This window comes from Salvelinus alpinus, chromosome 13 (assembly GCF_045679555.1).
Source record: "Salvelinus alpinus chromosome 13, SLU_Salpinus.1, whole genome shotgun sequence".
Classification (NCBI taxonomy): domain Eukaryota; kingdom Metazoa; phylum Chordata; class Actinopteri; order Salmoniformes; family Salmonidae; genus Salvelinus; species Salvelinus alpinus.
This window is the reverse complement of record NC_092098.1, coordinates 11,534,905-11,554,590: the sequence shown is the minus strand read 5'-3', so window position 1 is coordinate 11,554,590 and position 19,686 is coordinate 11,534,905. Positions and strand designations below refer to the sequence as shown.

Here is a 19,686-nt window from a genome sequence, read left to right as displayed (position 1 = left end):
TACATGTGTGTATAAGGTAGCTGTTGTGAATTTGTTAGATTACTTTTTAGATATTACTGCATTGTCGGAACTAGAAGCACAAGCATTTCGCAACACTCGCATTAGCAGATGTTAACAAGGTGTATGTGACCAATAAAATTTGATTTGATTTACATCCGATGGATTTGGATATCACTTTACAGCAGATTTCAGCAGCGTTAGTAAAGATGTGCTCAGTACATGTGGATGATTTCATTCCTGTGCTGTTTGTAAATTCCCTGGTAGATTGACTGATAACCTAAACCAGGTTGCAGGAACTGGTTACAGTTTGAAGCTTTTTCATGAGTGCAGCTTGATGAAAGCCAGTCAATATTTAGGTCACCCAGAAAATATACCTCTCAGTTGATATCACATACATTATCAAGTATTTCACACATATTATCGAGATACTGACTGTTAGCACTCGGTGGTCTATAGCAGCTTCCTACAAGAATGGGCTTTAGGTGAGGCATATTAACCTATAGCCATATTACTTCAACAGTATTTGACGTACAAGAGATCCTCTCTAAGCATCACAGGAATGTGGCTCTGAATATAGATCGCAACACCACCCCCATTGGCATTTCTGTCTTTTCTGTAGATGTTATAACTATGCATTGCTACCACTATATCATCAACAATATTATCTAAGTGAGTTTCAGAGATCAGTCAGGCTATTTTGAACACTTTTCTGGGATGGTTGACTGTTTTGATTGTATTACTGAGCACCTTATCAGAAGTAGACATGACAGTGATATATTTATGTTTGAGCTGATAGTGCAGGGTGAGCGGCACACAGCAAACTTCCTATTAGGGCCCACCGCCTCAGCACTTGACACTGGGGGCAAAAGCCACTTATAATTATTCAGTGGTGGTGTAGGTTAGCCTGAGGGCCAGACTGGGATGTTCACTCTACACCGTCTGGCCACTCAATTATGCAGTGATTTGTTAGGTCAGAAAAAGATTTGTCCAATCAAGTTTCCAGACAGAGTGCAAAGCTGATATCTCAAGCTGGCTGGCACACAGGCAGACTGGTAGAGGAGTCTCCATATGTCAGTTAGAAGTAGGATATCATCATGTAGCCTAAAGGAGAAACTGGGCTGTCCAGGCGATGAGGTCAAACACTCAATCCTCCTATTTCCTGGTCACAAGATGCAATAACCCTGACCTCGCAGTATTGATCGGTTGACCCAGTTAGTGAGTGTGTGTGTTCCTGCCTGTGGCAAATGGCCCATTGTTTGTGAGGGCCCCAGGTCTAAGACAAACACAGGTCTCCATAGGTGATCTCCTAATGCTCTGATTATATCATAGTCAAGAGGATCTTCCTGGACCCTCCACTCTCCTTACTGATTTGCTTTGTGTGCCGAATGTGAGAGTAAACAGATCCCAAGAGTCAAATCAGCACCATGTTGGCACAAATAGACTAATTCCTGGCTGAGACTCAATATGGGCTTACTTTGGGTCTAATCCAGAACCAAATAGAAAGAGCTCTGGCTACAGCTCTGACATAGAAGTCCCAGTGAACCAAATGGATGTACTCCAATTCAAAGCATCAACAACGTAGGGCCATAGCGTTCACATTAGACCTACATCACGTTTCATCATTCTCACCTCACAGATATTTGATGTGAGAACTTGTCAAAGGGGAGGCAACCTAGGCCTTATTAACAGTCCAAATCATTCTAAGAAGAACAAATATATTTTAAGGAATTTTACTGGGAGACTAAAATAGCAGCAGCAGGCATTACTGATTCATTAGAACAACATTAATTAGTCTGCTATTCTTTCTCTATCCCCCACTAAACAATAACTGATGATTTGCAAGAATGCATTCTGAAAAATATCCAAACCTAATAAATTAAATAATAGGTCTGTCTCGCTACCAAGTACATTTGCACTCGTCTCCAGAGTGTTTGGTGCTTTAAGGTATAAATGCAAATGAGTGCTCAAGAGCTTTGGTTGCATGCTGCTATATTTACAAGAGCTTCCTACATTATTGAAACAGAGATAGCAGTGCTGTCATTGTTCCTCCATTGTTTGTACTCTGGCTGTCCTAGTAGATTGGATTAATATGACAAGCTTCCACATGGACCGTTATGGAGAGTGGCCATAGAGGTATAAACAGGATGGTTGGCCTGTAAACCTGCAAATATAACCATGTCATCCATCATAACTTAGGTTTAACACATCTGTTTGTGTGTGTGTCACAGCCCTGACCGAGGGGAGCCTTTCATGTTCATTAAATCCTTTCAAATAAGATGACAGAACCTGTCGCAGAACCTAACCTCTCCTCCGCATGGTTACATCATAAGGATGTACAAAAGGCTGAAATCTGTGCTGCGTCTGAAACAATTGATAGAATGTCTGAGTGCCAGACTGGCTTCCCGAGGATAACAGGCAGTGACCAGCACAGGAGACTGGTGCTGCTTTTCACTAGTATACACCCCTGGGAAATGGGTGTTTCATAGGTAGACACTGAGGACTTGTGAAGAGCATAATCAACAACCTCTGCATAATCAAAACTGTTGCTTTGTGAGATGTTAACCATCGAAGACGTAAACCCGTGTTCACAGTTAGTCATTGTTATGTAAGTGCAACCCGAAAAGTAGGTTAACCGATAAATCGGTCCGGTTCTACCTGACTGCTCAGTCAGAGCAGGTCCACTGAGGCTATGACACAGTGAGTCCCAGGAGCCAGGCCGTGGAGGTGGAAACACTAAACTCTGAAGATTTTTGGTAAAGCACTGGTGTAAATCCTCAAGGAAATGCACCATGGGTGAGTTGAGTGAATATCCATTCTACCCGTTCAGAGTGAACTAGTAGGGCCATGACCATGAGAAGCCACGCCCACTGTGGTAATTACAGACCAGAGCCCAGAGGAGAAGAGCGGATCGCATGACCTGGCCAGCCTGTCCCATGGGCTCTACAATTAGAGGGTGGCACCACTCTGTGGTCTGCACTCTGCAATTAGGTGCTGACTCGGTGCTGGGCTGGGCACTGACATCAGCTCAGTGTTCTGGAATGCTACTTACTTATTCCACTTGGCCATCTCCCTGGCTCTGACCACCTCCCCTTTCTCCTCTCCTCTTCCTGTTGTTGCTTCTGCTGGTCCTCCCTCATCTCATACTACACTCTGGTCCAGGGCTATAATCATAATCACACAGCCATGCCACATGTGCACCTGTGCTACACCATTTTACTGTGAATTGGTTGGCATCTATGCTGATACAACGCTACATTGTTACAGTGTGCACCTTGTGCTTGCCTTTGACCATTTACTATGAAATGTCCTTTCCGAATATACCCAGATACTTATACAAAAGTATTTGGACATGCCTTCAAATTAGTGGAGTTGGCTATTTCAGCCACAACCGTTGCTGACAGGTGTATAAAATCGAGCACACAGCCATGCAATCTCCATCGACAAAAATGGCAGTAGAATGGGCTTACTGAAGAGCTCAGTGACTTTCAACGTGGCACCGTCATAGGATGCCACCTTTCCAACAAGTCAGTTTGTCAAATTCCTGCCCTGCTAGAGCTGCCCCAGTCAACTGTAAGTGCTGTTATTGTGAAGTGGAAACATCTAGGAGCAACAATGGCTCAGGTAGACCACATAAGCTCACAGAACGGGACCGCGAAGTGCTAAAGCGCGTAATGTGTAAAAATCGTCTGTCCTCGGTTGCAACCTCACTATCGAGTTCCAAACTGCCTCTGGAAGCAACGTCAGCACAATAACTATTACTTGGAGCTTCATGAAATGGGTTTCCATGGCTGAGCAGCCGCACACAAGCCTAAGATCACAATGCGTTATGCCAAGTGTTGGCTGGAGTGGTGTAAAGCTCGCCGCCATTGGACTCTGGAGCAGTGGAAACGCCTTCTCTGTAGTGATGAATTACGCTTCACTATCTGGTAGTCCGACGGACGAATCTGGGTTTGGTGGATGCCAGGAGCAGTGGCGGTTCTAGCTTGTGTGGCTCCCTGTGCGAACCCCTCCTTCAGCAACCGACCCCCCCCCCCCCCCAAAAAAGCACTATTCTGCACTAACTGTAATTTTTATTCAGACATTTGGAACAACACAAATAAATAATCATAACACAAAAAACTATTTAAATATAAAAATAAACTCAGCAAAAAGGAAACATACCTTTTTCAGGACCCTGTCTTTCAAAGATAATTCGTAAAAATCCAAATAACTTCACAGATCTTCATTGTAAAGGGTTTAAACACTGTTTCCCATGAACCATAAACAATTAATGAACATGCACCCGTGGAACGGTCCTTAAGACACTAACAGCTTACAGACGGTAGGCAATTAAGGTTACAGTTATGAAAACTTAGGACACTAAAGAGGCCTTTCTACTGACTCTGAAAAACACCAAAAGAAAGATGCCCAGGGTCCCTGCTCATCTGTGTGAATGTGCCTTTGGCATGCTGCAAGGAGGCAGATGTGGCCAGGGCAATAAACTGCAATGTCCGTACTGTGAGACACCTAAGACAGCGCTACAGGGAGACAGAACGGACAGCTGATCGTCCTTGCAGTGGCAGACCACATGTAACAACACCTGCACAGGATCGGTACATCCGAACATCACACCTGCGGGACAGGTACAGGATGGCAACAACAACTGCCCGAGTTACACCAGGAATGCACAATCCCTCCATCAGTGCTCAGACTGTCCGCAATAGGCTGAGAGAGGCTGGACTGAGGGGCTTGTATGCCTGTTGTAAGGCAGGTCCTCTCTAGACATCACCGGCAACAACGTCGCCTATGGGCACAAACCCACCGTCGCTGGACCAGACAGGACTGGAAAAAAGTGCTCTTCACTGACGAGGTGCGGTTTTGTCTCACCAGGGGTGATGGTCGGATTCGCGTTTATTGAAGGAATGAGCGTTACCCCGAGGCCTGTACTCTGGAGCGGGATCGATTTGGAGGTGGAGGGTCCGTCATGGTCTGTGGCGGTGTGTCACAGCATCATCGGACTGAGCTTGTTGTCATTGCAGGCAATCTCAACGCTGTGCTTTACAGGGAAGACATCCTCCTCCCTCATGTGGTACCCTTCTTGCAGGCTCATCCTGACATGACCCACCAGCCATACAGCTCGTTCTGTGCGTGATTTCCTGCAATCAGGAATGTCAGTGTTCTGCCATGGCCAGCGAAGAGCCTGGATCTCAATCCCATTGAGCACATCTGGGACCTGTGGGATCAGAGGGTGAGTGCTAGGGCCATTCCCCCCAGAAATGTCCGGGAACTTGCAGGTGCCTTGGTGGAAGAGTGGGGTAACATCTCACAGCAAGAACTGGCAAATCTGGTGCAGTCCACGAAGGGGATATGCACTGCAGTACTTAATGCAGCTGGTGGCCACACCAGATACTGACAAACTTTTGATTTTGACCCACCCTTTGTTCAGGGACAAATTATTCCACTTCTGTTAGTCACATGTCTTGTTCAGTTTATGTCTCAGTTGTTGAATCTTGTTATGTACATACAAATGTTAAGTTTGCTGAAAATAAACGCAGTTGACAGTGAGAGGACGTTTCTTTTTTTGCTGAGTTTATATACAAAAATAAGACTCGAGAATTTGGCATTACTCATCCCCCAACACTGTCAACCAAGAGTCAAGACTAAACCAATTCACCTTGGTGGTGTGCAGACTGGTTTTATATTATTCTTAACGATTTCGCACAAACCAGAAAAAATATTTTAAAAAACTATATATTATATTACGTATTACGAATGAACTGTGGTTTATTTGGTAGCATTTCGTTGAGTGACTGATTTTACTAATTGCATTAGTACTGTACAAAGTTAGAGGTGCGGTATTTGATATATTCCCCCAACTCTACCCTACCTCGGGCTTCCAGTGGGGAGACCTGAGGTCAACCTACCCCCGCCTCCCTCCCCATCTCGTACTTCTGAGTGGGAGACCTTCCCAGACAGTAGCCTACCTAGCTCACAAACTAGAATCAGGGCGCCCACTCCGACAGGTTAATTGACCCACAGTCCCACACGGTGACATGATATCATTGACGTGACGTACAAATAAGCGATAGAAAACCGATCGCGCAAATGTCACCATTCCTATTTTTTTGTGCAGGCGCCCCGTGCCGCCCCCAGCAAGCTGCCGCCCTAGGCAGCTGCCCATGTCGCCTATACCTAAATCCGCCACTGGTCAGGAGAACACAACCTCCCCGAATGCATAGTGCCAACTGTAAAGTTTGGTGGAGGAGGAATAATTGTATGGGGCTGTTTTTCATTGTTCGGGCTAGGCCCCTTCATTCCAGCGATGGGAAATCTTAACGCTACAGCATACAATGACATTCTAAATGATTCTGTGCTTCCAACTTTGTGGCAACAGTTTGGGAAATACTTTTTCCTGTTTCAGCATGACAATGCCCAGCGTGCACAAAGCAAGGTCCATACAGAAATGGTTTGTCGAGATCGGTGAGGAAGAACTTGACTGGTCTGCACAAAGCCTTGACCTCAACTCCCTCAAACACCTTTGGGATGAATTGGAACCCCGACTGTGAGCCAGGCCTAATCGCCCAACATCAATGCCCAACCTCACTAATGCTCTTGTGGCTGAATGGGAGCAAGTCCTAGCAGCAATGTTCCAACATAAAGTGGAAAGCCTTCCCAGAATAGTGGAGGCTGTTACAGCAGCGAAGAGGGGACCACTTCCATATTAATGCCCATGATTTTGGAATGATATGTTCGACGAGCAGGTGTCCACATACTTTTAGCCATGTAGTGTATGTTGCAGCATTAGAGCAGGACTAAAAGCAGAGTAATAAGCTATGCGTAATTATTTAAACTCACCCAGCTCTCCCGCAGCGTTGCGGCCGCCTACGGCGTAGAGGTGTCCTTTGAGAGCGCTGAGGTGGAAGAAGGTGCGTTTCTCGTTAAGGCACGCCACCTGCATCCACTTATTGTAGCGCGGATCGTACCGGAACACCGTGTCCACCGCCGTCTTGCCTTTGGTGTCGTAGTTGCTCTGGCCTCCCACCACGTAGAGGAAGTTTCCGATGACGGCGATGCCGTGCTGGTAGCGCGGGGCGTCCATGGGCGCCAGCGCCTTCCACTCGTGGGCCTTCTCGTCAAACAGACGCAGCTCCTTACTGACCACCAGCTGCTGGCGCAGGACGCCGCCCAGGGTGACCAGGTGGCCGCTGTCTGAGCGGATGGCCGTCCTCTCTGACTGCATGACTGGCTGCATGTAGGGCATCATCTGGTAGTTACTGGCCTCCAAGAGGAGGTTGACGCATGTGTTGTCGGTGCGCATAAAGTCCACAGTCTGCACGTGGTTGATGAGTTCCTGGGGGTTCATGAGGGGGAAGCGGATGTTCTTCATAAGCTTGGGGGCGTGGTCCATGCGTCCGTCCTCATAGCGGAGCCAGCGGCATGCAGCCTTGAACAGGTCCAGCTCGCTGCAGTGCTTCAGACTGTTACTGGACAGAACGAAGGCCAGCCGCTCAAAGGGCAGCTTGACAAACTCCCCCGTGCCCAGCAACGAGGGGAAGTTCTTGAGGATGAAGTTGTTGACGTATTTGTCTACCTCAGTGAGGTTATATGCGTTAGCGATGCGCCCCACCTCCACACAATTATCCAGGGACACCTGCAGCCAAGGAGAAAGGGAAAGCAGTGAGAAGCAACCACTCGTAATCACACACAAACTTTTGCTTAGACCCGTGGTTTTTACCTGTGGTCTAAAATGGCTAGCAGCTAGCTTTTCTCAAAGGCCAACCTGGCACAATTAGCCTTGATACTGAGGACTACCAGCGGAGCACATAATTCTATCTGGGAACAGAATCAACCTATCAGAGACCTTACACGGCAAGAGCCACCATCCAATCACATTTGTTAAACTGGTCAACTTGGCCTCCAGAGTGATAGTAGGGCTGGGAAATTGCCACAGACCTCACGAATCCCATTCGGGGTAAGGTTTTTTTTAAAGGAGAAAAAGCTCCACTGCAGGTCCCCACAAGCAAAATAGGGCAAATGTGACAAAGTAGCGGATTATAAAAATGCATCTAAAACCTTTTTTAGGTGTACACGCCATTTTAGACCAGGTATAATAAACCTTTAGGTCTAAGCAAAAGTTCACGAGTATGGCCCCAGTGTTTTTATCCCAGTGCAAGTCCAAATGTAGACATTATAGTAAGCAGTTGAGTACAGTAGTCGGAGGCATCTTAAACTGCTGTGTATAATCCCCTTGGCTAGTTCTGGGGGGGCTGAGCAGGCTGTATGAGCTGTGTTAGGCTCCTTACCCCAGATATGAGAAAGACCTTGCAGAAGTCGAGCACGGGGAGGATCTGGAGGAAGCTGGCTGCCTCCAGTGTGTCCTGCAGGTTCTCCATGTTGAGAGACAGCTTGGCCGTGTAGATGAAGTCTATGATCTTCTTCAGGCCTATTCGGTTGACACCATGAAGTTTGATGCACATTAAATCCTGTTCCTTCATTCCACCTGCGTGATGAGGGGAGAGAAAATACTAAACATATGACATAAAGTAGGGATGTGCATCTATCTATCCCTTTCAAGATGATTTGATACGTATCTAGATACATGGGCTCCGATACGATACAGGAACGATACGTTATAGTTGAGAAATTATTAGGTGCGATTCGATTGGTTGCATAAGCACATTCATTTTCCCATTCTAAATTCGAGGTCATGAGCTGGGCCTCTCTGAGCTCGATGTGTCTGAGCTCACTTCTGTGTGTGTGTGTTTAAATTATGCATGTCTATGGTGTATACTATGTAGGCACCTGATCTGAGCCGTAAGGGAGGCTAGGCATCTACCACCCCACTACCGCTATCATGTGGGGTGCCTACAACTCAAATGACAGTTGTCTCCCGTAGCTTACTTTTAAGTAAAGCACAATTTTTAACAGTGCATACAGTGCCTTCAGAAAGCACTCACACCCCTTGACTTTTTCCACATTTTGTTGTGTTACAGCCTGAATTTAAACTTTATTAAATTTAGATGTTTAGTCACTATACCCCATAATGTCAAAGTGGAATTGTTTTTCGAAATGTTTACAAATTAATAAAAAAATGTAAGCTGAAATGTTTTGAGTCAGTAAGTATTCAACCCCTTTGTTATGGCAAGCCTAAATGAGCTCAGGAGTAGAAATGTGCTTAACAAGTCACAATAAGTTTCATGGACTCTGTGTGCAATAATAGTGTTTAACATGATTTTTGAATGACTACCTCATCTCTGTACCCCACACATACAATTATCTCTGTAAGCTGCATCAGTTGAGCAGACACTGGGAGAATTCACCTTTCAACAGGACAGTAACCTAAAACACAAGGTCGAATCTACACTGGAGTTGCTTACCAAAAAGACTGAATGTTCCTGAGTGGCCAAGTCACCATTTCGACTTTAATCTACTTGAAAATCTGTGGCAAGACCTGAAAATTGTTGTCTAGCCATGATTAAGAACCAATTTGACAGCTTGAAGAATTTTGAAAACAATCAATGTTAAACAATCCAGGTGTGGAAAGCTCTTAGAGACTTACAGGTACAATCACTGCCAAAGGTGATTCTAGCATGTATTGAACTCAAGGGTGTGAATACTTATGTAAATTGATTATGTCCGTTTCATTTTCAATACATATGCAGACATTTCTAAAAACATGTTTTCACTGTCATTATGGGGTATTGTGTCAATTTAATTATTTTTGAATTCAGGCTATAACACAACAAAATGTGTAATAAGTCAAGGTTTTAATACTTTTTGAAGGCACCGTAGATAACAATAACCTAACAAATTACATCAACTTTAAAAGCCCAGTATCATGCAAGCCATTTTAGCATGCTGACGGTGTCGCGCAGATGTGCAAAATCAGGAACAACGCGCCAAGCTGGGCACAGTGCGCAATTTGACTAGGCTACTGATATTCCCTAGGGTTGTTCGGCATGCAAAATTACTTGTGAATCAGTGACTGTCAAAACAGATATACTTATTTTGACACTAAAGAAGAGGATGCATCAGTTGTCAAAATAGAGGAGGTATTTTCAGAAGGTAGAAAGAAAGCAATATGAGTAGAAATAAAATGTGGATCGGAAATTCGTAACGTTTGAATACATTTTCTGACCGTTGCATGCTACATTTGGATCCGTTTGGGGTCCGCGGACCGATGCAGTCGTGTCTTAAACATTTCAATCGGTGAACGATGTGTATCGGTGAATTGTTTACGTCTTTAAGATGAAGGCACCAGTCAGATAAAAACGTAATAGCATTCCATAACAGAAGGAACAGACACCATTCCACTGAGCTTTCACATACCTACCATTATGGCTGCATGTAAAGGATATGTATTCACCAAAGCCTGGAGACTGTTGTATAATTTAACCAGAGAGGGCTGTGGGTCGCAGTGAAAAGCCTTTGCTCAGCATCTGCAGCAGAATATTATTACCGGCTTAAACAGTGACCTCACTTCCCTCTTAACACATCTGGGTCGTTGCACCAATTCGGTGCCTTTTGAGAAGTGCAACTTGGTCAAAAAAACATTTGATTTCACCTAATTGTAACAGTTTTGGACATGTAGGACAAAACGAATAAGACCAACTACAATCCACACGCAACCATGGCTCTCCAACATATACTCTCTGATTATATCCTCATTGATGCCTGGCGAGCACATAATCCTAAAGAGTACACTTTCTACTTAAACAGGGATATATCATTTCACAAATCGATTTCCTACTATTATCTACACCTCTATTTTCTTTAATCAAGAAAATAGAAATTCGACATGAGTTTGTCTGACCACTTCAAATGTCAGAATTTCCTAAAAGAGCAACAACATGGTGTTTTAATGTTTCATTACTACAATATCCTACATTCTGTGATCAATTTGAAATTGAAATAAATTCATTCATAACGGTCAATAAAAATGTTGATGACCCCCGGATTTTATAGGATGCCACCAAAGGTTTTATTGAAAATAATGCAACTGCATTTGTGCTCCCGAGTGGCGCAGTGGTCTAAGGCACTGCATCTCAGTGCTAAAGGTGTCACTACAGACCCTGGTTCTATTCCAGGCTGTATCACAACTGTCCATGATTGGGAGTCCCATAGGACGGTGCACAATCGGCACAGCGTCGTCCAGGTTAGGGTTTGGCCGTTGTAGGCCATCATTGTAAATGAGAATTTGTTCTTAACTGACTTGCCTAGTAAGTTTATATATATATATATATTTTTAAAAATTTAAAAAAAGTGCATCTGAGTTGAATAAATCACAATTAAAGAAGATATCTGAATTGGAAATGTTAACTGCGTTCTCAGACCAGGTAGCTATTACTCTTTCCAGAGTCAAGACAGAGAGAGCAGAGAGCAGAGTTTTCCATCCATCAAATTAGACTCAACCATAACTTCCATAGTAATTGTCCCAGTTGTTTATTGGCCATCAAGATATGCAGCAATGTTCAATTAGCTGACATAGTGACTATTGAATATGAAACAGGGAAATTACAATCAGAACCCAAAGTAATCAAAGATTCTCCCGCTTCTATAAAGAGCTGTACACCTCTGATTGTAAATCCACACCATGCCAGACTAAGCCCTTTCTAAAATAATTAAGAATCCTCTTTTCTCAACAGAGGAAGCAACCTCCCTGGGAGCCCAAATCTCTCTAAATGAACTCAAAAGGGCATTGGGTAGCATGAATAAAGGCAAATCACCTGGTCTATTTACATTTTTGGAGCCAATTAGGTCCACTATTGCGCGAAAGGATTAACACAGCCGTTCACAAAGGTTAATTTGGGAGAGATGTGAATACAGCACTAGATTTCCCTTTTATTAAAAAAGGTAAGGATGCCACCCAGTGTTATCACTCTCGCTCCTTATCTTGGATAAACACATATTAAACTGTTTTCCAAAATGCTGTCGTTTCGAGACTTACTTACCAAAATTGGTCCACACGGACCAAAGCAGTTTTGTTAAAAAACGTCTATTCTTGGATAACTTCCGTCCATTATTACCCATCTTAAATATGGTGTCTCCTACTGCCCTGGAAAAGGGTGGTCTTCACTGATATATCCCTTAAACAATGCAGTCCTATTATTGCTCACCTAATTTCTATTTGGGGTAAAATTGAAAAACAATGTAACTAGGAATCAAAATGGCATGCCCAATATTTCACAATAATGCCTTGCGATCTGGAGGGCAGCCTTTTGCATACCCCCAATGGTCCAAAGGGAGAATCAGTACCTTTGCAGATATCATGGACAGTAATGGTTTGAGAACATTATAGGATTTGAAAGACACATTACAAGCAACTCCTTTTTTTTCTATATTTACCATTTAAGTCAGCTATGCTGGCTATGGAGTCCCTTGGGAAACTCAACTACCGAACCATCCAATGATAGAATTTATAAATACATTATCTGGGTTCCCGAAAGGACTGATCTCTAAATTACATAAACAACTTTTGGAAAGCTCATTCTGGGCTAGCCATAAAAAAGTATGATCCAAAGACCTAATTGAATCTGAAAATCCATTTAACTGGAACAGAAAATGGAAAATAATTGACCTTGGCTTCCCGTAAAACGAACCATCAACTTGTACATTTTAAGTTTGTTCACAGACTTTATAACACCAAGGAAACACTTTACGATGAAATTGGCCCCAACTCTCAACTGTTCACTGTGTCCCTTAAATCAGGTAGGCACATTCCTTCATATCATGTGGGAGTGCCCTTCAGTTAAATGCTTCTGGGACAAAGTAACAAAATTAATTAATGTAAATATTCAATGCTTTGCATCTTATGTTACTTAACGATGATCGCTCCTAGAATATCTCAATCAATCAGAGATAACTACTGCTGGCAGGCAGCACTACCGCAAAAAAGATCTTGGCTCTTAGATGGCAATCACCTAACTCTCTCGCAATTCGCCAGCTCTAACAGAATTACCGACAGCGAGAATTAATGGTGCTAGTGAAGGAACAATTGAGGCCTGGACAAATATACTTTACTCTGTAAAGAATAATCTCAGCTAAATCCCAAAACATGCATACAAACTACACTGCCGGTCAAAAGTTTTAGAACACCTACTCATACAAGGGTTTTTCTTTATCATTACTATTTTCTACATTGTAGAATAATAGAGAAGACATCAAAACTATAAAATAACACATATGGAATCATGTAGTAACCAAAAAAAGTGTCAAACAGCTTTGCACACGCTTGGCATTCTCTCAACCAGTTTTGAGGTAGTCACCTGGAATGCATTTCAATTAACAGGTGTGCCTTCTGAAAAGTTAATGTGTTTGAGACAATAAGTTGTTTTGTGACAAGGTAGGGGTTGTATACAGAAGATAGCCCTATTTGGTAAAAGACCAAGTCCATATTATGGCAAGAACAGCTCAAATAAGCAAAGAGAAACGACAGTCAATCTGGAAAATGTCAATATCTTTTCAAGTTTCTTCAAGAACAGTCACAAAAACCATCAAGCGCTGATTAAACTGGCTCTCATGACGAACACCACAGGAATTGAAGACTCAGAGTTACCTCTGCTGCAGAGGATAAGTTCATTAGAGTTACCAGCCTCAGAAATTGCAGCTCAAATAAATGCTTCAGAGTTCAAGTAACAGACACATCTCAACATCATCTGTTCAGAGGAGACTGTGGGAATCATGGCTTTGTGGTCTAATTGCTGCAAAGAAACCACTACTAAAGGACACCAATAAGAAGAAGAGACTTGCTTGGGCCAAGAAACGCGAGCAATGGACATTAAATCGTGGGAATTTGTCCTTTGGTCTGATGAGTCCAAATTTGAGATTTTTGGTTCCAACCGCTGTGTCTTTGTGAGACGCGGTGTGGTAACAGATGACCTCCGCATGTGTATTTCCCACCGTGAACCACGGAGGAGGAGGTGTATGGGGGTGCTTTGCTGGTGACACTGTCTGTGATTTCTTTAGAATTCAAGGCACACTAAACCAGCATGGCTACCACAGTATTCTGCAGCGATACGCCACTCATCTGGTTTGGGCTTAGGGGGACTATCATTTGTTTTTCAACAGGACAATGACACAACACACCTTCAGGCTGTGTAAGGGCTATTTTACCAAGAAGGAGAGTGATGGAGTGGCTGCATCAGATGACCTGGCCTCCACAATCCCCAGAGTTCAACCAAATGAGATGGTTTGGGATGAGTCGGACCACAGAGTTAAGGAAAAGCAGCCCATATGTGTATATATACACATACACACACTTAAAAAATATATGTTTTACTTTCTTTGCTTTCAGGCCCACGAGGGAGGGGTTGTATGTGGAGGGTTTTCTTTGGCCGTCGGGAGGCTAGCAGGACGGTGGGGGGTCTGGGTGGTGACTGAAAAGCAACCCTAGTTGCTATGGGGGTGGGAAGGGGGGGAAAACATCGTTTCCGGGAGTTGGGGGGGTTGATGGAGACATGTTGGCTGGGTGGGGTTGGGGGAATGGGATGGGAGGTTGTGGGTGGAGGCACACTTTTTAGTTTTCTTTTCCTGTTTAAACAGAATTTTTAAAACAATGTATTTCTTGCTTTAGTTTTTATTTTGAGCGACAGTCCACAAGGTACATGTTATTTAAACTGAATATATTAATTGAAATGGATATTGTACCTGTAACCCCCACACCAAAGAAAAAACAAATAAACTTAGTCCATACATATATATATTTTTTAAATAAAGCACGTTTAACTTACTCCATTTATTTTTTCCCTATCTCAAGAGGTTAAATAAAAAATATACTATAGTAAGTGCCTATTAAGTACCAAATAAAGTAACAGGGTTGACCGTAACAGGGTTGATGATTTCTTCTTAACCATTTACACTAGTGATGCACCGATATTACATTTTTGTCCGATACCGATATCCGATAGCACCACACGCGACAAGAAATTTCCCGCATCCCTCCCGCTAATTGGGCAAGTTTAGCAAATAGTGTGTTGTCCCTTTCAATTGCTACCATGATTATGCATACACTTTTCATATTTCTTCTGTAAGAAACATTTCAATTTAGCCCTATACATTTAGGCCAATTCCCACGAGTGTAAAAGGTTAAATCAACCGTAAATCCCCTTGTGACGGGGAATGGAAGCTTGTTGTGTGCAACAGGGAATGGCAATTGAACCCAAGCTTCACCCCCAAAAATGTATTGCTAAAACATTTCTTTATCCATAGGTAACAAAGGTTTACGTGTTATGCTCGACCCGCTCAGTTTTCCACCACAAAGCACCAGAAAATGTTCCAAAAGAGTAGAACCAGCTTTTCTCTTAGCTGTTGAATCTTCCTAGAAGTGACACAGGGTTGATGGAGGGACATGTCAAAATGCTGATTTATTGAACTCTCTATGTCGTCTATATTAAAGGGCATTTCATTTAATATAACAGGCTTTTATTAAAATTCAATATTGGTGCAGAATTTCTACTTAAAATATAAAAGGGTCACAAAAGGCAGTCTTTTCGTGGAACGACCCACCCATTTAATCTCAACAACACGTCTGAACCTCTCAGATAGGCTACATGCTAGTGGAATATTTGTTTAATAACCACTTACAGGCATTGAGGCCGTCCTATTTTGGATTGTTAAGAAGAGGACATATTAAACTGCAGTTGAAGGATATTTACCCTCACTACATCTATCCAAGTCTTTTCTATTTGCGTCATCAGTGAGGCAGTTACTAAGCTACAACAAGATGAAATACAGAAATGCATTCTGGGAATAAAAAAAGTAGGTTCACCAAAGTGATGAATGCAATAGTTGTGATGTCTTATGAAAAACAAACCTGATTATAAAAAATTTAAAAAAGCACAAGGTAAATCAAAACCTTAACCCCTTGGGAAAATGAGCATGTCTAATTCAAGGTGTGGTAGCTTATCAGAATGTAGAGATGACAGGAATCCTGGAGGATTCACGCTGTGCTTCAAGAAAAAGAGCACTTTGGGAGAAGACAACCAGACAACACAATGCTATCAGCTGCAGAGCCCCAGAGTAGAGATTGATTGACGGACGCGTGACAAGCAGGCTAATCCTCTGATTACTCAGTCTGTTAATCAACATTAAACACAGTATGCGGACGTCCCATCCCGTGCATGCTGCTGTGGGTCAGTGTGAGGTGGTGAGAGAGATGGAGGCATAACAGCTTACCTGTGAACATGGCTTTGAAGTAGTCGCTGGAGGAGGCCATCATGGCGCGATGCACTGGGAAGGCTTCGTCTCCGTCCCCCGCCACCAGTGTGACATCACACAGTAATCCCTCTATCCTCAGCTGGTCAAATCCCTGGGAGGGGGAGAGAGAGAAAGAGGAGAGACCAGCCTGTTAGAGAGCTGCTCTGTGAGGCCTCCCGAGTGGCGCAGCGGTTTAAGGCACATAGGGGAGGGTTTGACCAGACGGGACTTCCTTGTCCCATCACACGCTAGCGATTCCTTGTGGCGGGCCGGGTGACTGCAAGCTGACTTCGGTCGCCAGCTGGATGGTGTTTCCTCCAACACATTGGTGCAGCTGGCTTCCGGAAGCAGTGCGGCTTGGCAGGGTCGTGTTTCGGAGGAGGCATGGCTCTCGACCTTCACCTCTCCCGAGTCCATAGGGGAGTTGCAGCGATGGGACAAGACTGTAAACTACCAATTGGATTACCACGAAATTGGGGAGAAAAAGAGGTCTAATTTTTTTTTTTTACAAATATAAAATAACAAAATAAATGTTTTAAAGAGAGCTGCTCTGTGTACTGTGTGGAGAGACCATGTCTGTCCTGAACCAGATTGGTATAAGGCCTGCCCAGACTGGTACACTGAGACTGGATTAGCCTAACTCAATCACTTCATGAAAAGACAAAGAGAAAAACACAGCCCCCCAAGCGTTACCGTTTCTTGACAACCTGCCTGCAAATCATTTCTGTGCTTATTGCAATAAAAACAAATAGGTCAAAAATGTTTACCAAAAAGTAATTATTTGTCTATCTTTATACAAAGAATAAAAATGTATATTCATATTCTGGTTGAATAAAAAAAAATTGGTAGAATAATTTTGGGTTAAACCAGCCAAATACATACATCTTAAATTAATTTCCCACAGAACTATAATGCTCACCAGCCTTAAAAGCAATATGTAGCAATGCTATTACATTTTCTACTTGTGTTTTTAAGCCCAGTGTTCAGTCACAGACTGAGGTCCCTATAAAGAACACAGTGGAGTCCAACAATGGCATCAATTTATGTGCATTGACGACCCTCACTGCTTAATTAGCATTCACTTAAAATGGTCAACAGTCGGTGTTCCCCACACATTTGAATTATGTTTTGCTCCCATGCAGCAACCGCCTGATGAGCATGTTAGTAGATGTAGCACTGAAAGCGAAGAGTCTTCTCTTGGCAAAATAATTTCTAGAATCCTATCCAGGCATAGTTACAATATGTCCAGAAAACAACAGAAAATAGATGGGCTATAATAGATGACTGCTAACAAGGGATAGATACAAGATGTGCCTTTTTCTAATGATCCAACAAGCTTTCAAATCATAACTTTGAATTTACCTCAGTGATGGTCGTTGTTAAACTCTGAAAATGTTCAGCCACGGACAAGTTGGTAGCAAGCCGACAGCTGTCAATGTTGTCAATCGATAGAGAAACCTTGCAGCGACGACAGAGATTGTGCCAATCTTATTTTCTGACTTGAGCAATGTGCTGAATCACACGTATACACCCACCCAGTGCTGTGTTCCTAAAAAAAAATTCAACACACTCTTCAACAGCAGGTATAAAAACTATTCACCGGTTAAAAGGCTATTACACTGTTGAATCGGGACCTTAGAAGCACTCTGCCTAACAACACGTCCACACAACACACCTCCATCATACTAACAAGTTGTGGAGTACACACAGTGTGAACAGGTCACACATTGATGAGTCCAGTAGCTTTCTGCCAGCGCCTGCCTGGCAGCCCCCATCTCTGTGACGACCTTCACGTGTGGACAGAGACTGGCATGGGCCAAGCAGGACACGGAGCCTGACTCACTGGTGCTGATGCTTCATCAAACAGCTGGAGCCCAACACGCTGAGCCACTGTCTGTCTGCACTGAAGGAGTCACTACCATCGCTCTGTCATCCCCTTCAAAATCACAGCTAACTAGCCTACATAAATAATAAGTGATTTCATCTCCATTTCAATTGTCATCACATTTTCTTTTTATCTTCTCATATGCAGAAGACATCTCGTTCTACGCGTGCGAATGAAAAAAGTAGGCCATAGCAACTAGAGGGAACAACAGTCATTTCCATTATTTTAATCCAACTTCATGAAAGATATCCGTTTGACAAGTCTTTGTCGAGAACATAACAGTTTTCAATGTTCTTAGAACACAATTCTCTTCCTCCGCAGTGAATCAATTGAATAATTCACTGATCATTTTCCTCAACAAATGCAGCAGATAAGACTTGTCTTTCAAACCTATCTCTTAGACAGCTTGCACACACAACCCTAATTTGTTCCACTGTTTACGTGGTTTGCTCTCCACGCGCATCGCATCCTGACTTTAGATGTGCCAGTGATTAGAGTGGGAGAGAACTTTATTTTTATAACATTGGTTGGTTTTTAAACGGGATAGTGAAGGCTAAACCCTGATGTGCTTATAACAAGTTTGACATTAGTTGTAAGAATTCCATAATATTAGGCAGAGCAAAAGAAGAAATGTGTGCAGTGTTTGAAGATTGCAAGTGTGAAGGAGAAGGAGAAACGACGTGTGATTAAGAGTTGCACACAATAGCCTAGACGATATTGTTTGAGACAGATACGCATGATTGGTGCTGCCCATCGTTGAAGGTCTGTACAGGAACAACTTTTCTGTGTTTTAAAATAGAATTTTGAACAGAAAACCTGATTGAAACAAAAGCAGGGTAATTTGTGTAATTGTTTTGTTGTGTTCAGAAATGTCTAGATATTTTTTTTGAGTTGGGTAAAGAAAGGCCCATAGTATCTTTGTCTGGCAAAGTTTCAGACGCCATACAGACATATTCAGGTCCATAATTATCAGATGAGCAAAAACGACTGCATAAAAGAAATACAACTACTGAGCTATATTATATGCAAATTATTTTATACTAATACAATTGCTCAGAGAAAGCAATTTTGTTTAACAAGTCATTTAAAAAAAAATCTAAAAAGATAGCGGTGAAAATTATTGGCATCCCTATCTTCATTACTCTAGCACCCTTCAATTTGCGAGGAGAATGCCCTCTTCAAACCATGGGTTTCAATGGGGTTCAAAGTCTGGACACTGAGAGATGCATTCTTTTTTGTTGTTGTCAATTAACCATTTCTTTGTGGATTTTGATGTGCGCTTGGGGTTATTGTCTTGCCATAAGATCCACTTGCGGCCAAGTGTCAGCCTCCTGGTTATCTTTTAAAACTACTTGAATGACTTTTTCATTGGCAAGATAAGCAAACTTAGGGATGACATGCCAGCAACAAACGCTGACACTAGACATCCAAGTATATCTCACCAAATTATGAAAGACAAGAATTGTACTTTTGAATTCCGTAAAGTCAGCGTGGAAGAGGTGAAAAAATGTATGTCTATCAACAATGACAAGCCACCGGGGTCTGACAATCTGGATGGAAAATGACTGAGGATAATAGCAGATGATATTGCCACTCCTATTTAAGCCTACACGAGAGCGTGTGCCCTC

General features: G+C 43.0%; 1 protein-coding gene across 6 annotated transcripts in view; it reads right to left on the bottom strand.

Moving 5' to 3' along the window:
* The window catches only part of LOC139537066 (kelch-like protein 13), an 86,500-nt gene that overhangs the window by 12,377 nt on the left and 54,437 nt on the right, over window positions 1-19,686 (bottom strand). For all 6 annotated transcript variants that reach the window (XM_071337925.1, XM_071337922.1, XM_071337926.1 and 3 more), the window contains 3 exons: window positions 16,153-16,285; window positions 8,283-8,479; window positions 6,835-7,630 (listed from right to left, as the gene is read on the bottom strand). In XM_071337925.1, coding sequence (XP_071194026.1) covers window positions 6,835-7,630; window positions 8,283-8,479; window positions 16,153-16,285 — 1,126 coding nt within the window. The remainder of the gene's footprint in view (window positions 1-6,834; window positions 7,631-8,282; window positions 8,480-16,152; window positions 16,286-19,686) is intronic.